This window comes from Sceloporus occidentalis, unplaced genomic scaffold (assembly GCF_023333645.1).
Source record: "Sceloporus occidentalis isolate IW3139 unplaced genomic scaffold, rSceOcc1.0.p SCAF_8, whole genome shotgun sequence".
NCBI classification, from domain to species: Eukaryota; Metazoa; Chordata; class Lepidosauria; order Squamata; family Phrynosomatidae; genus Sceloporus; species Sceloporus occidentalis.
In genome coordinates, this window is record NW_028316988.1 from 12,349,728 (window position 1) to 12,366,634 (window position 16,907).

The 16,907-nt window shown below is 46.8% G+C and overlaps 2 protein-coding genes across 6 annotated transcripts in view; one reads left to right on the forward strand and one right to left on the reverse strand.

The window, feature by feature from the left end:
- Positions 1–27: 27 nt before the first annotated feature.
- On the reverse strand, positions 28–4,732 carry LOC149307946 (zinc finger and BTB domain-containing protein 26-like). 2 transcript variants are annotated; one of them, XM_089534707.1, is made up of 2 exons: positions 4,626–4,732; positions 28–3,424 (listed from the first exon to the last, which is right to left on the reverse strand). In XM_089534707.1, the coding sequence occupies exon 2, from the start codon at positions 3,412–3,414 to the stop codon at positions 2,068–2,070; it is 1,347 nt and encodes a 448-aa protein (XP_089390833.1). In that variant the 5' UTR covers positions 3,415–3,424; positions 4,626–4,732; the 3' UTR covers positions 28–2,067. The 2 variants fall into 2 exon arrangements, with proteins under 2 accessions (XP_089390833.1, XP_089390832.1); XM_089534706.1 differs by lacking the exon at positions 4,626–4,732 and adding an exon at positions 4,367–4,490.
- Positions 4,681–16,907, forward strand: part of RABGAP1 (RAB GTPase activating protein 1) — a 48,715-nt gene continuing 36,488 nt past the window's right edge. The window contains exons 1-9 of one of the 4 annotated variants that reach the window (XM_089534701.1): positions 4,681–5,053; positions 10,530–10,730; positions 12,288–12,540; positions 13,249–13,453; positions 13,729–13,903; positions 14,632–14,789; positions 15,553–15,663; positions 15,999–16,065; positions 16,656–16,758. In XM_089534701.1, the coding sequence (XP_089390827.1) occupies positions 10,581–10,730; positions 12,288–12,540; positions 13,249–13,453; positions 13,729–13,903; positions 14,632–14,789; positions 15,553–15,663; positions 15,999–16,065; positions 16,656–16,758 (1,222 nt within the window). In that variant the 5' untranslated portion in view covers positions 4,681–5,053; positions 10,530–10,580. The remainder of the gene's footprint in view (positions 5,054–10,529; positions 10,731–12,287; positions 12,541–13,248; positions 13,454–13,728; positions 13,904–14,631; positions 14,790–15,552; positions 15,664–15,998; positions 16,066–16,655; positions 16,759–16,907) is intronic. The other 3 variants (XM_089534698.1, XM_089534699.1, XM_089534700.1) reach the window with 3 other exon arrangements.

Below are 16,907 nucleotides of genomic sequence, written 5' to 3' on the forward strand. Positions count from 1 at the left end.
TGCAGAAGTGATGTACAGACAAATGCATTGTAGTTTCACAATAAAATGTTTAATCATTCATTGGCTGCTCCAGAACTTCTCTCCGCTAAATGTTTTACATACATGAGTAACCCCATAGGCTATCCTGGCTGGAAACAAGGTCACAACCTGCTCAATACCCTGGAGCTCCAGTACCCTTTATTTTTAAAAGCTCATGTCACGCTCGAGGGGGTGCCCAATAACCTTCCCTTCCTTGAGTGATGTCTTCCTCAACCCCTAAATCTCTAATATTGCGTCTAACTATTTTCTTTAGTACTGATGACAGCTTCTAAGCACCAAAGACACACACAGACACATATAAACATATAACACAAAGATGACATGGCCCCAGGCCACAAGAACTGAAGGTGACAATTGGAAAGGGGAGACATGGGTGAAAACAGAGGAAGAAAGTAGTTGAGACTACAGTAGCTAACTCTAGGAGTGAGCCTGGATGCCACACGCTTTTGGAGTCCACAGAGACACAAGACAAAAGGGACATGCAAGTTCAACCTGTCTAGTCTAAACACACACAATTTCCACAAATCTGAGTGGGAGTGGACAGGAATTGAGCCTGAGAAGAGACATGGAGGTGAGTGCCACACTTAAGAGCACTCTCTCTCAGCCTCTCGCCTGCCACATGCTATTGGACTTTAACTCACAGAATCATAGTGTTGGAAGAGACCCCAAAAAGGGCCCTGATCCAGTCCAACCCCGTTCAGCCATGCAGGAACTCACAAATCATCCTCGACAGATGGCCATCCAGCCTGTTTAAAGACCTCCAAAGGAGGAGACTGAATTGCACTCCAAGGGAATGTGTTCCACTGTCAAACAGCTCTTGCTGTCAGGAAGGTCCTCCTAATGCTGAGATGCAATCTCTGCTCCTGGAGCTTGCATCCATTGTTCTGTGTTCTAGTCTTTGGAGCAGCAGAAAACAAGCTTGCTCCATCCCAATGTGACACCCCTTCAAATACTTAAACAGGGCTATATCACCCCTTAACCATCTCTTTTCCAGGCTTAGGGAACATACCCAGTTCCCTAAGTCTTTCCTCATAGGGCATGGTTTCCAGGCACTTCACCATTTTGGTGAAGCCTTAGCCAGCATGGCCAATGGCCAGGGCTTCTAGGAGTTGAAGTCCAAAACATCTGGAAGACAAAAGGTTCTAGGGAAAAGGTGGCTCAGCCAAAGTGTTGGCCAAATAATACCAGCATCGCCAGGCTTTTGAACGCAGCAGCCTTCAATCGTCTTAATTAGGAAAGGGACTTCACTCATAAAAGGTCAAAAAGGGTTGGGGTGGCTGTCACTTTAAGGCAGGGGTGGGCAGCTGTGATGGGTTTGGGGAAGGCGGTATTTTTGGGCCAGGACCCTCCAGCCGTTGCAGAGACTACCAAAAAAATGCCCCCTGTAAAAACCTGTATGTGGCCAGAAGTCAACTCCTGGTTTTGAAAACACAGTATTTTTTTCCTTTTAAATTAATGTTAAACAAGAGAGGCCACACTCTGCCCACCCCCGGCTTTAGAGTAAGAGGAACCAGACAACTGGTACCCAATGTTTTTAAACAAACAGTATAAAATTAAAAAGTTGCATACAGACTATCAAATATCAAGAGCATACAATGATCCAGTGCTTTTTTCTCCTTTCCTTCAAGAAGTCCAGGTTTCTTTTATAATTAGCTTAAAACTCATCTGTGGTCGGGTGGATGTGTTCCCCATATTTACCCCCTTGGCCCTTGAGCAGAGAACTGCTTCTCCGAGACACCCGCCAACCACCCTTCAACACTCGGGTTTGGCCAAGACCACCGATAATCGGAGGGAGGCCTATACCCACAGGGTTCTTTTCCACAAGGGGAGAAAGACACTTGAGACTCCTCAAACACAGTGACTCCCTCCCACGTCACATCTAGAGACCTGCTACCATTTTGGGTCCAGCCCTCCCTGACTTCTGGGACTGGCCCCCAAGCTCAATGCCCAAAGCATCTTTCCACGGTCCTCCTTACGGTCCCAGTGCCCCAAAAGGAGAGAGACAGAAAGCCCCCTTTGGAACCCATTTTAATTCACACAGGCGCTTTCGTTCCGTAAACTCAGCACCGCCTGAGCCAGCTTCCCCGCGTCCAGCACCTGGCTGCCATCAGCTTGCGGGCAGCCTTTTGAGTCTGCCCCTGAGCTGCAGCTGAAGGAATCAAAATCCACCGCAATGTCCTGGACATTCCGCTCGTTGGCATTGTCAAAGCTGTTCTTGCCGTGGAGCTGTTTGAGGTGCTTGCGGAGGACGGGCTTGTGAGCGAAGACCATGTCGCAGTAGTTGCACCGGTGGGGCTTATCTCCACTGTGGAGGTTGAGGTGGTCCTGCAGGGAGCACTTCTGTGAGAAGGTCTTCCCGCAGATCTTGCACTGGAAGGGCTTGATGCCAGCGTGGACCCGCATGTGCCGGTGGAGGTTGCCCTTCTGCGTGAAGGTCTTGCCGCACAGGAGGCACATGAAGAGCTTGTGCATCTTCAAGTGGTTGGCGTAGTTCTCCAGGTGCCGGAAGACCCGGGTGCACTTGGGGCACTGGTGGTGCCACTGGAGGCCTTTGTCCACGCTCCGGTTGTTGGGGCCAAACATGTCCTTGGAAGCCGCCAGGAGGTTCTCACCCCCGGCGTATGAGAGAGCATAGTTGTGAAGCTGGCTCTGCTCCATCTCCCCCACTCGGTTCTCCACTGTAGAGTTGATGAGAGAGTGCTGGGGCTCCGAGGAATGGAGGGCGCTTTGCTGGTCCGAGGAAACAAATGGACTCTGGTCCTTCTTGTTTCTGACCTCTGAGGCCTCCCCGATGGATTCCACCTTCACGATCTGGATGTCGCTGTCGTCCATGTCCATGCTGTCCTCCGAGGGCTGGATGCAAGGGGAGTCCGGCTGCAAGGAATCTTCTTCTTCCTCCTCCTCTCCACTCACCTTCGACTCTGAGGAGTTCGCCTGCCGCTCGCCCTCCCCTTTGTCCTCAAGCGGCTGCTGCTGTTGCTGCTGCTTCGGCCGGATGAACTTCCAGAGGGCCTGCGTGCATCGCTCCACAATGTGGCTCATCTGAAGGAAGCTGGCCGCCGTCAAGTAATTGACCAGCTCCATCTCGGGAAACTCCAGGATGCCGCTGTAGCAGGAGAGCAGCAGCTGCCTCCCGACTTCGGAGCTCTGCAAGATGGAGATCTTCACTTCCCTGGAGTCGTTCAGCAGGAACTGGTCCCTTAGGAAAGGAGAGCCGGCGGCGAAGACGACTTTGTGGCCGTGGACTTCGAGGTCGTCGATGCGGACGGTGACGTCGCAGAACTTGTTCTCCTCCCTCAGCCTGTCCATCTTCTGCAGCATGGCGTCGCCGTAGTTGTCAAACTGGAAGTGGAGGCTGTCGGATCGGTCGGTCATGTTGACAGACCTAAAGGGCAGAGAGAAGGAAGAAGAACTTCAAGGCTATACCAAACATTAAAAAGCACCAAAATTGGACTTCCGTTCTCTCTCTGACCACTTAGAGAGGATTAAGTTCACTGCGAAGCAGTAGAGAAATATAAATGCTAAGGCTGCATTTAGGGATCTTTTGAAGTCATCTTGCCAGCATCATTTACTGCCTCATCATGATGAAGAAACCATTTATCGGAATAGACAATAATGCTAGAAAAGATGGTGGGTTGAGCTAGAAAGAGAGGGAGACTAGCTGGACTCTTCTGAGGAGGACACAGGGATGGATTTGCAAGACCTGAGCCGAGAAGCAGGGACCAGTGTGCAGCAAGGGTTCGGACGATGGACTAGGGATGCATCCACACTGGAGGAATAACCTGGTTTGGCACCGCTTTAACTCTTTCTGGCTCAATGCTATGGAATCCTGGGAGTTGGAGTTCGTTGTGGGACCCGGAGCGGAGCTTGGCTCAGGACTATGGAATTCTAGGAACTGGAGTTTGTTGTGTGGCCCAGAGCAGTGTTTACTTTTCCTGGCTCAAGGCTATGGAATCCTGGGAAGTGAGTTTGTTGTGGGTCCACAGCAAAACAGAGCTTTAACTTTTATTCTGGCTCAAAGGCTATGGAATTCTGGGAGTTGGAGTTTGTTGTGGGGCCCAAAGCGGAGCACTCTGGGCCCCACAACAAGCTCCCAAGTCCCAGAATTCCATAGCCTTTGAGCCAGAAAAAGAGTTAAAGCGGTGCCAAACCGGGTTATTTCTCCAGTGTGGATGCAGCCTAGGACCCCCAGAGTCCAGGATTCGAGTCACACTCTCTCAGCCTCAGAGGAAGGCAAACCTTGCCAAGAACACCCCTTTGGAGTCCGCTTTAAGGTCGTCCTGTCAGAAAGGGCTGGAAGGCACCGAACAAGAACAGCGGCCCTCACCTCCGACAGAGAGACGGGCCGCGGAGCCCCCCCTCCGCCACCGGAAGCGGCTTCCCTCCACTTCCGGTGCCGCTTCTGATTCTTATTCTCCTTTTTCCCCCGTTGTCAAGGAGCCTCGGAGAGGATGCAGAGCGAAACCGGAAGTGGTGTCTGTCACGTGACGGTCGGGTTGTGAAGAAGCCTTGTTTAGGGAGAGAGAAAGCAGCTGGACCGGAAGTTCCGTTCCCTTTCTCGCTCCAACACCGGAAGTCGCTCTAACCGCTGTCACGTGATGCGTTGGCCACAAGTGTGGTTAAAGACCGGAAGTAGTCTTCCTCTCCTCTTGTGGAGCACCGGAAGTGGCTCTAAAACCCTGCCGCTGCCGAGTTGGGCTGTCAAACCGCAATTTCTTTCTCTCAGTTAAGACTGAAGAGTGCAAGAAGACCTCAAGGGAGGGGGAAAGGAACGGGACCGGAAGTAGCACCGGAAGTGTCGTGTGACGTGTGGGGGAGTGGGATTTGGAGCGTGAGCCGGAAGTGAACGTCTCTCCCCTCCGTTGAGCACCGGAAGTGGTTCCTTCCGAGCCCTTGTCACGTGACGGAGGGGTTGGGAGCAGCCTTGGAGGGAGCCGTTGCCTCAGAGGGGTCGGCCCGAGCGAGGCCCCGCGGCTCCGCGGCGGAGGAAGGAGGAGGAGAGGCCCGGATGAGGGTGAGTCCGGCCCCCCGCCCTCCAGGGACCCGTCACTCTCCGTTACTCCTGGCAGCCTTGCCGTGACGAGTGCCTAGGCTTCTTGCCTTTCCACTGCGTTGGCCATTTAGCAAATTCAAACAAACGGTGAAGCCTTTCTTGTAACCCGCCTTGATTCCTTGTGAAAACCTTATTATTATTCTTATTCTTGGCCAAGCGAAACGCAGAGCAGACTCCTTGCCAGCTTTCCAAGCTCCACTGGCTGCTTCTTCCTCTCATCGGGCAAAAGGCTACAAACCAAACAGGAGAAAAGCAACTGGAGAATGATAGCCAGATGCCTGCCTTTTGTTGCTTCTGCCCTTAGTTAAGATGGCAGCAGCTGGAGGAGGAGGAGGAGGAGGAGGAGATGGATGTTATATCTATCTATCTATCTATCTATCTTTCTTTTCGAACCTACACTAAAAGTTCAAGCACATCCCTGAGAGAGAGAGAGAGAAAGGAATAGGAAAGGCCCAGAAAGGAATAGGCCACTGAGGCAAAGAGAAGATAATAAATAGATACAAAAACGAGGGAGATATGTATCTGTAATATTAAGACTTCCAGCATGAGGTAAATGTTCAAATGGAGGGAGATCCTGATGAGAGAAAGGAAAAGAAACAGAAAAGAGTGTCCTGGGAAGGAGAAGAGAAGGAAAGCAGTCATCCCTGAGAGAGAGAGGAGGAGAAAGGAAAGAGATGCAAAGACTGAGGGATATGCATAAATGTAACGTTAAGACCATTTCCAAGATGCACTTCCTAAGAGAGAAAGGAAAGGGAGCCGAAGAGGATAGATCAGAAAGGTGAAGGAAAGGACCGAAAGAGAAAAGGATTGAGCAATATGTACAAGTAATAAGATTTCCCCCCCAGTTTATGGTAAAGGTTCACACAAAGGTAGATCCCTAAGGACCCATTTGTCTGCCTAGCTCCCGTTGCCGTGTTTCCTGTTGCTTCTCGGAGGCACAGGAGGCTGCCAGGATTGCGGACAGCATCCCTCTCTTCTTTGCTGAACTCCATTACTTCTGAGAGGAAGCAGTGGATATCACAGCCATGGCTGATGCTGTTTGATTGATTTCGTTACTTCCAGGCGCAGACGGTGGTTCCTGGGCCCTTGCGCTTATCTGTGTATTTGGTTAGTCGGTTTCCCTTGGAGGAAGTGGCGAGGAGAATAGTTGTTATCATAATAGCGACTGGTGGTATCTTTGCTATTCTACTACTTCCGGGAGGAACTGGTTGAGATAACCGTTTTCACTATCCTTGTTCTTTATCAGTAGAGGTTTATATATTTGGTTTGGTTACTTGTGATAAGAAATGGAGGAGGGAACTACTGTCATAGGCACTTTGTTTCTTTAAATATCTCTGGAAGGCATTGAAAGGAGCTGTTTTATCTTCATCGCTGGAGGACCAGCATAGCGTCAGACTGTGGAAAACATGGGTTGAATCCCTGCTCAGCCACGGAAACCCACATTGGCTGAAAACTGGGGTCTTCAGGAGGGGCTGTTATGGTTGCGATTGTGATTTGTATCCCATTTTCCCCCAGAACCGAGACCTAGACCGGCTCACAGTATTAAAAGAACAGTGCAACTGAAAACATAATCCTCCGCTTCTGAAGTGGGAAGGCATGGAATTAGGTGTCCCAGTGTCAAATGCCTTCTCTTTGGAGGCCCATCTAATGCCAGCATTGATTTCCTTCCGGCTCTGAAGCAAAACCCCTTTTTTAGTTAAAACCCTATGGGGAGGAATGTATTTGAAGCGACTGTGAACATAATGTTCATTCGTTGTCATTTTGAAAGTGGCTTAACTGTCACTTTTAAAGCGATTTCAGTGGCTGCCAAACCCACTGGGTGACCCTGGGCAAGTCACACTCTCTCAGCCTCAGAGGAAGGCAATGGCAAAACCTCTCTGAGCAAATCTTGGCAAGAAAACCCCTTGATAGGTTCGCCTTAGGGTTGCCATAAATCAGAAACGACAGAAGGCACACAACAACAAATGGTTCCTATGCTTCACTGGAAGCTGTGAAAGGCAGTCGGATGGCCGTTTCTCCAGAGTTTGTGAGCTGTGTGTCCCTGTATGGCAAGGAGTTGGAGTCGATGGTCCTTGGGGTCCCTTTCTGCTCTATGGCTCTAAAATAAACTCCTAGGACATGTAACAGGCAGTGTGCTCTATGTATCCCAGAAAGTGCCTAGTCTACCTGGAAATAGGTTTTTTGTGGGTTTTTTGGGCGGTGGCCATGTTCCGGAAGAGTTTATTCCTGACGTTTCACCAACGTCCATGGCTGGTATCTTCATGATCCACAAATGATGGTGAAAAGTCAGGAATAAGCTCTTCTTGAACATGGCCACATCACCCAAAAAACCCACAAAAAACTATGTGTGCCGGCTGTGAAAGCCTTCGACTTCACACTCCATCCATTGAAATGTCTGTGCGAGGCATGGATAGAGGTATGGACACAAAAACACAAACATCTCAAGGCCCATACTGAGCAGATCAGAGATTCATAGGAAAGGGCCAGGAGGGGAGAGCAAGGGGTTTTCTTGGCACGGTCAAGAGGAGGCAATACATTGTGAAACGAAGGGTGTCGTCTGTGCCGTTCCTTGCGCATGGGTGGATTCTCTGTCATTTGCCGCTTGTTTTAGGATAAAGAGAGAGAAACTGGGCCTCTGAAGATTTGAGAGAAGGGCAGGGGTTGTTTAGGGTTCCAGGGAGCATTTGTGTAGCTTCACTCAGATACCTCTTTTCTCAGCCCTTTTGGACTGTGGCTGGTAGGAAGGCACTTTGACTTGGCGGCCCCCGGTTTGGCCAAATGGAAGTATAAGCATTTATTTAAATTGGGAGGAGGGGTTGCATGCTTAAATCTGTTTGTTTTTTGGGGGGGCTTATTTATTATATGTCCACTTGTTTAATTTTGCTTTCTGTGTCTTTAATTGCAAGAAACATTTAAAGGGTGTGTATTTGTGTGGCCTTAAAGGTGGTCAGAACAACAAGGAAACTGTAGAGTGTTTTAGATACTTTCACCTATTACACAGTGATCCCAAGAGGTTTCCAAATACTGTTGCACAAATGAAAACCGAAGGGATTTTTGGTCTGTGACAAATATTTATGTGTGGGTGCATCTCCAGAGCAGCTCCCAGCCCTAGTAGAAATCTTTGCAGTCTAGTAAATCTTGCAAACGCACTTGACCTGCCTGGTTTGAGTGATTCTGATCTTTCTCCTGGAAGGCTGGCGTTTCTCATTTCCTCTTTCAAAGTGACTTTGTCTGGCAAGACGTGTTTATTCTTCTGTTGAAATGATTGGGCAATTCTAAAAGCAAACATTAAGCAGCTTTGAAGAGAAGGGAAAGACAGTCTCCTGGGATTTCATTGATTCTTTACCCTCCTTTTCTTGCTCTCCGTGATGAAAGCTAACACACTGTCGGTTGTGATACAGGTTTATATGGGTCTGACCTTAATGCAGTGTTGATGAACCATTGTATTTCTAAAAGGCAAGCAAAAAACAAAAGTCTCAAACTGCTGTTTGAACTGAAGAGCTGGATGCTTTCATGGAGCACAGAAGATCCAAAGAGATGGCTTTGCCAGGAGACATTTCCTCCACCTTTCTGACAACCCTCTGTGAAAATGACAGCATGAGAGGCCAATAGTTCAGAGAAAGAGAGAGCGATTTGTACAGATAGGGAAATAGGTTTTGTGGGCCCAGTTTCCCTGTGTTTATGTCCTCTCCTTCTGAATAGAGAGTTTAAACGTCTCTCAGCTAGACCCAAAAGGGTCCTTTTAGTTGCAGAATTCCTGCCGAAGAAGGAACTTGGACATGCTTTCACGATTTGCTGTCTGTTTTATGTTTTAGTGACCTGTCATTTGCTTTTACGGTTATGCTGGTGATCCTCATTGTTCTGAGTGGTTTTGGAAGGATTGTCCTCTAATTCAGTGCTTCTCAAAATGGCTGATGTGGACCAGCATTGGTCCATGAACCTTTGGTGGCCAGTCCAGAGCAAGTTTCCAGGAGAGAAAGAAAAAGTTGTGGCTAATGGGCATAAATATGATGCTAGTCCCTCATGTTGGATGGCTTAAGACTCAGCTCTCATTTCTCTTGGTGTTCCTCTGTCCTGCTAAACTGAGGCTGAGAGCATGTTTTACAAGATCTCCCCCTTTCTTCCCTGCTCCTTTCATTTACACACAGTTAATTTCAGGCGACCACAGAGTATCTACAGGTTTTTTTCCATTAGGCAAGTGTATATAAAATGTACTCCCTCGAAAGTCATGGGTGAATGAATATTCCCATTTAGCACATAGGATCAGAAAGCCAGGGCAACACCTTATGTCAGCATGGCATGTCTCAAACAGGTACAGTTTCACTTCTGCCCGGGACACATCCCCTTCTTGCCCACCTGCCTTTCTGCTCTTGCCTGATCACTTCTAATGGCTGCAAATCACTCGGTGCTGTCTGGTCTCTGGAAGGCTTGGGTGCGATTTCCGAGCTTCGTAGGGTGTAAAAATAAATTTGGCTTGCACAGCTTGCGTTCGTAAGTGGGCAGTGGCGGGGAACCTCCATCTGCTTTGCATATTTGCTTTGCAAGTGTATTATTTTTAAACCGACTTTGGAATACAGGGCGTTTTCAAGAGACAGCCTCCCTCTTTTAAGGTGGAGCTATTTGAGTGTGCAACTATTAAGCTAGCCTTGAACTTAAGTCAGCTGTTGGAAGTTATCTTAAGGTGCAATTTGTCGGTTTATCTCTTGGCTCAGTTGCAAGTCCAGAAACAAGAGGAATAAGAGCATAACTGCGTTGGAAACCTCCTGGCCACTCCTCATAGCAAGCAGTAGGAAAACAAACTGTGTATAAATACATTTGGCTTGCCAAATCAAGCTATTCCTGGCACAGGATTTCTATATGCCTCCTTTATGAGTTACGGTTGTCCTACTTTCCGTTCAATGGCATGGCACAGCTCTCCTCCTTCTCCCCACCTTCTTCCTCACAACAATCCTGTGAGGTAGCTCACTGGTGGAAGTAGAATTTGGGTTTCCCAAGTCTCAGTACGTCACTCTGACCTCTCTATACAGCACTTGCTGTCCTTTTCTGTGGCTTGTTGAATTTGTTCCTCCCTTCTCCTTAGACATTACTAAGTCCATTTTCTGGTCATTTCCCCCCCATCTTCATGAGAGGTTTAGAAGTATTTCTTTCTCATTCTTGTCCATCATTCTTAGGCAAGGAGATCATTGTCATGTTGATAACGCTTTCCCCTGTATGCGGGGATGGGTGAGGTGTTGTTCCTCCGGCCTAGAAGACTCTTTAGGAATCTTTGTTTTTAGTTGTGGTCCTGAGTTGCAGAACCCTTTGCTGATGGGCACCTGGGCTCACAGTGCTTGGCTATGGTTCAAGAAGGAATCTAGCAACACCCCAGGGCCTGACTTTAGGGACACCGTTTAATTATACGTATTTCATATTATTATTTTATTTTTCTGTTTTTCAGGCACTTATAACCCAAGCCCATTCATGAGTCAAGCATTCCTTTTTTTAAGTCATGGATGACAAGGCCTCTGTTGGAAAAATCAGTGTGTCTTCAGATTCGGTATCTACCCTTAACAGCGAAGATTTTGTCTTGATTTCCAGGCAAGGGGACGAAACGCCGTCCACCAACAACGGTAGTGATGATGAAAAGACAGGACTGAAGGTAAGATTCTGCAGCCTGATGTGTGGGACGGAAATGACGGGAGAATTTGGGGCTCTGGAAAAACCCTCCCTAGGGAGGCTGAAATGGCTCCCTCTTTGCTATCCTTCCATCAAGAGGCAAAGACCTTTTTATTCCAAGAGGCATATGGAAATGAGCTTTTGAGGGAGTGCTACATAGCTTTGAGTTGTACTCTTTTGAATTGATTTTCATCCCTTTTAAGTGAGTATTTGAAATAGTTTTAATAATCATTTTTTAAAATCCCACCTAATGCCTTCCTCCTCCCACAACAATCCTGTGGAACTAGTTATGCCGAGCGGTGGTGACTGGCCCAAGGTCGCCATAGCCTTTGTGATGGAAGGAAGGTGTGTGTTGGACCTTGGTCCCGACCGGGCGTGGGAATCACTAGCACTGCCTTGAGCAGCCGGGACAGGCAGACTTCTGAGCCAGTTCCTCTTTGCAGACTTACATACTCCTGATATATAATTCCACTATTTTTGGCACTAAAGATGCTCAGAAGTCACTTGACGTAGGTGTAGCCACACAGGCTGGGACTAGTTGGTGGGCATTTTCCTTCAGGCAGATCCAGCTGGGGATCAGAAAGCTATGGCATGAAGTGGAACAGGTACAGTACTGGGTGTGAGGTCAGTAGAGACGCCTTGGAAACTTGAGAAAACTTGTCTCTGTCGCGGGATCTGTGTGTGCCTCCTCCTCTTTCGCAATCCATTTCAGCTCTTGTGGGGTGCTCAGTACAGTTTCTGATCTCTTCTCCTCCTGCCATCGAGATCCCATGGAATTGTGCTGCTGTCAGTCTTTGGCCTTCATCTCTGCTGTGCATCTTATGCAAACTCCTTTAAGTGTGACCTTTTCTTCTTCCTCTCCAAAATGTTGTACCTTTGGGAGATGGAGACATTACTGTAACTGGGTCCGGTGTGACATTCAGGCTGTAAATCCCAATGTTAGTCCCAACTAGAGCAGACTGATTGAATCTATTAGTATTGGGTAAGTCAGTACTTAACACCAGTTCTATAGATTGAGTGGGTCTCCTCTGTTGAGACTAACAATTGGGTTAGGGCAGGTTGGGCAATTGTGGAAGGCTAGGGAGGTTGTATTAGACCACCAGGTAACTTTGAAGGGCCATACCTCCCATTGCAATCTCCTGCCAAACACCCTCTTGAAGTTAGTAGAAATCACTTCCTGCATCCAAAAAACTCCTTTCCTAGAACTAAATTGGCATGGGGGACAAAAAGTCTGGCAAAAATGCCTCCACACGCACTAGAGGGAATTTGGAAGCATACTTTTTTACTTCCCAGGGGCTGCATGTGGCCCATAGCATGCATTTTGTCCACCCCAGATTGGGGTCTTAGTGACAGATCATTGTGGCTGAGTTAGGTGACTTTTTACCACAGCAGCTGGCTGGGTCATGCTCTGGGTCGGTGAGAGGAGTAATCTTTTCCAAGCTGTTCTCCTTGCCTCCTAGTTCAGTTAAGGGGCTGACTTCAGCTAAGCCTTCCTTGTTTGGTCTCCTTTCATTGAACAGATACCGCTTTGTTTCCACAGATCATAGGGAATGGGAGTGAGCAGCAGCTGCGGAAGGAGCTTGAGGACGTCCTAATGGATCCCCCTGTGGAAGACCCATCCAATGACCGAGAACATGAGGAAGAGGAGGAGGAGGAAGAGGAGAACTCCCCCGATGCAGAGGGAGATGAACCGGTTCTCCTTGAGGCTTCAGCCTCCTCAACCATTAATCCCGCGTCTGTGTCAGGCCCCCAAAAACCCGACATGAGCCTCCCAGTGAAACCAGCACAGGGAGGTGAGGTGATACTGCTGTAGGGGTGGGGTGAGATGGGATGTGAAGCCAGAAGGCAAACCTAAATTTCAAAGCACCTCAAAAAAACGAGGAAGCATATGTGAAAGTCAAAGACAAATGAACTTTTGAATCACTTTTTCTTAAAATGCCAAAAATCTTGCCATTCCATCCAATGACCTTCATGGGAGGGAACAAATACCACTTCTAGCCATAATGACAAAGGGACGCTGGTCAACACAGAGAGGGAGAAAAAACAGCAAACCAGTGGAAAGGGACAGTTAGATCATTTAATGGCACCAGCTCACTGGTGCTTGTACTGAGACCAACTGATGAGATGAACCACTGTTTGCATCATTCTAACGTTAATGTTTGCAACCGTAAAGGCTAGCAACTTGCTTTTTATTAAAATAGAAGGTGAAGCTCTTGACAGAAAAACTAAAAATGTGCTATCAAATAAGAGTGTAAATATTTGTTTTTATTAATTATGATCCAAAAAGTTTGGGTCGATAAAGAAAAGCACAGATTAATCCACTGTATATAATAAGGGCCGTTGATTCAGTTAAGTGTTTCACTGTGGGACTAACATCCATACATCTGGATTATTTAATATGAACCAGGCTCTTCCTGAAGACATTTTTAAAACTATCTTTTTCTCCATCTTAACAACCCTGTTCACTTGCGTTTTGACATTCGCTCCCTGTTGCCTTGCAGATTCAGAAGATTCGAGCCCTTTTACTCCAGTGGCTGATGAGGACAGTGTTGTCTTCAGCAAACTCACTTACTTGGGCTGTGCCTCAGTCAACGCCCCCAGGAGCGAGGTAGAAGCCTTGAGGATGATGGCCATCTTACGCAGCCAATGTCAGATCTCCGTGGATGTGACCCTTTCGGTGCCTAATGTGTCTGAGGGAACTGTGAGGTATTTCCCTGCATGCCAAAGTGTTGTGCAATGGGGCATGGGTAGAGAAATGATTTAGAATAAGATGACCGTAAAAACAGCACAGGTTTTAAAAGCGAATAACTCCTTCAAAGTATACTTCATTTATTTGGCATGTCTCTCTTTTAAAATAAATCATTTTTTGTTATTTAGTAAATGAATTGATTCAAGATTATATCTGTGGCAGTTTCTGGAGGAAGTTGAAGATTTGTGTCTTTGTTCCACTGATCTTCCTCTGTTTCCCTTTAATTCAACAGGCTGTTAGACCCTCCAACAAACACTGAAATAGCCAACTACCCCATTTATAAAATCCTCTTCTGTGTGCGAGGGCATGACGGAACTCCGGAAAGCGACTGCTTTGCTTTCACTGAAAGCCATTACAACTCTGAACTCTTCAGAATTCACGTCTTCCGATGTGAAATCCAGGAAGCTGTAAGTTCAGCATTTGGGCTGTAGGTCGCTGGTAGTTGTTGTGTCTTCAGGTTGTTTCAAATTTACGGCAACCCCAAGATGCACCTATCATGGAGTTTTGGTGCCAAGATTTGTTCAGGAGGGGTTTGACGTTGCTTTCCTCTAAGGCTGGAGGAGTGCGACTTGCCCAAGATCTCCCAGTGGTTGGTTTGAAGAAACCGAAATAAGGAAGAAGGAATAGGATGTGCTTCACTCTCCTAGCGAGATGATTTCTCAAGAATTGAGGATGGTTGGCAATTATATAAAATAGAAAAACGTATAGGTTATTCCTAGGGGCCTTGTGGCTGGTGATCAAAGAGAAGCTAAAATAGGTAGACGTTTCAAAAGTCCCAAGGGCAACAGCCAACTGTAAAATTGTGTTTGTCCTCTAAATACAGTACTGGAAATTGGCACCTGTCATCTCTTAGTCAGGAAGACTGTTCCTTCTTTTTTCTAATACATCCCCAATTGAATAGGCCCCTTGGAGATGCCACCACAGAAAAGGCCCTGTGCCTAGTAGCCAGGTGCCTGAGATAGAAACTGCAGGGCCTTCCCAGTGGCATGTGTATGGGGACACACAAGGAAAAAGCAACCCCTAATTTTTGCCACTTGAGGATGATCCTTTGTGCTTTGTCCCTTCTATTTCAGCTTTCTTTCTGGCTTCCTCTTTGCTCCTGCCCAATCCTATTCTTTTTCCTTTGTGTCCTCAGGTGAGTCGAATCCTGTACAGTTTTGCCACTGCCTTCCGCCGTTCTGCCAAACAAATGCCACTCGCGGCCCCTGCAGCCCCCCAGACGCCCGACAGTGACATCTTCACGTTCTCTGTCTCTCTGGAAATAAAGGAAGATGATGGGAAGGGCTACTTCAGGTAGTTTTTCTCCCTTTTTCTTTTTCTCCATCGGCAGTGTGCCAGTGATGCATGTTCACTGTGGTCACACTTATTATAATCCTCTGCCCTCAAGAATTCCCCAGAAAGCTCAGTGCTTATCTCTTGGGACCTGAATATGACAAAGACTATATGCTCATTAGTTGGTAGCAGGCTGTCCATATTCTCATCTAGCTAGTTTGTCAGTAATTTCAGTTAATGAACAATGTTTGCACGCTTTTTTGCATTTCCCTTCCTTCTCCTCCCTCAACCCCCCAAAAAGTGTTGTGTGTGTCTGTTTTAACTGGAAACACGTTGGAAATCGTTGTCTCTCTGTTGCTTGGAATCCTTCTGCGCCCCATCCCAGAAAACAGAAGAATTGCATCCTCCTTGTGGTTCATCCAGTGACCTTGTTTTCTGCTTATGCCTCCTTATTCCTGGAGTCCTAGTGCTATGATGCCACCTGCTGTCTATTCTTGCCATAACAGCCCAATGTGAGCTAAACGGACAGCGTGGTTCACTATTGAATTTTAACTGTGGTGCCTCTTTTCAAAATAAATTAGATGCCAATGGTAGGAAGGTTGCTAATACTGTTAGCTCTTTCATGGTTCCTTGCAGTTTTCTGGGACATCTCGCTGTCCTTGTGACATTGATCAGTTGCTCTCTAGGTGCAACTGGCTGTAAAAAGCGGTCCTCCAGCCTGCTTCTCTTCTTCAGGTGGCTTTGCAGGGATCATTTGAATCTTTGTCTCTGCTTTCAATTCCAGTGCTGTCCCCAAAGACAAAGACAGGCAATGCTTCAAATTGCGCCAAGGCATTGATAAGAAGATTGTCATCTATGTCCAGCAGACCACAAATAAAGAGCTGGCCATTGAAAGGTAATTTCATTTCTGCATTTGTCCCTCTGCTCTCTGTCTTTCATTCAGTCTAGCTCTTCCTCTCCCCTTCTTTTACTTCTGTCCAACTTTTTGGAAAGAGATTATGGGGCTACTGCCTCTTTCCAAATTCACCATGGTTTTTCCTACAAACTACAACTGTAGCTTTATGAGCATACTGAAAACAGTGCTAAGGAAATGTTAGTACCTTTTCCAGATACTATCTCAAGTGTTCTTTTGGTTGCAAGGGCAGGTATAAAGCTGAGAAATTGATTGAAATCCAGGAGGAAAATGTCTTATATGAAAATGACTAATAAAGGTATTGGGTATAATTGCAGGTGTTTTGGCCTCCTCCTTAGTCCCGGGAAGGATGTGCAGAGTGGCGATATGCATTTGCTGGATCTGGTAAGGACTACTTTGATTAAAAGACTTTGCCATTAGATAAATAGATGCATTTATTTATTTACAAATATTTAAATTTGACAAAGATCCAAAAATATCAAAGCAGTATACATCAGTAAGATTTGATATATACACAATGTACACATTACACAATGAAAATACCAACTTTTCATCACTCACAAAATAGCTCTTAGGCTGGACTAAATGTGGGAAGCTTGCATAAATAAATATGTTTTTACCGGATATCTGAAACTAAGAAACCTTGGGACATGTCTGGTTTCTAAGAGACAAGTATTCCATATAGTCAGTGTCATAACATTAAATGCTTTGACCTGAGCAGACTTCAGGAGCATGGGACACAACCAGAAGAGCCTCTTCAGATGACCTCAAGGCACAAAGTGGATCCATAAGGGAAAAGGCAATCATTCCAGTATTGAGATCACAAGTTGTTTAGGGCTCAATGAACTTAAAACTATTAAATCACCCTAGTTATTGGTTCCCCAGTATGTATGTTTCCCAGATGGGTGTGTGCTTATGCTCTATTATGACAGTATGCACAGGCTTGATTTCCTCATGTTGTTTGCGGCTTTTAGGAATCTATGGGCAAAAGCTCTGATGGGAAGTCCTATGTCATCACTGGAAGCTGGAACACAAAGTCACCACACTTCCAGATAGTGAATGAAGAAACGCCAAAAGGTTTGTGGTCTGTTGGGACTGTTACAGCCTCCTTCCTCTTCATGCTCTCATGAAATGTGTCTCCTAAGGGTTAGTTCCTTTTTGCCCTGGAGTGTCCCCAGAGAGCTTCTCTGAAATCAAATTCCAACTCTATAATTCTAGGATGCAAT

Coding starts and splice junctions, on each gene's coding strand:
- LOC149307946 (XM_089534707.1), bottom strand. CDS start 3,414: ATGACCGACCGATCCGACAGCCTCCACTTCCAGTTTGACAACTACGGC.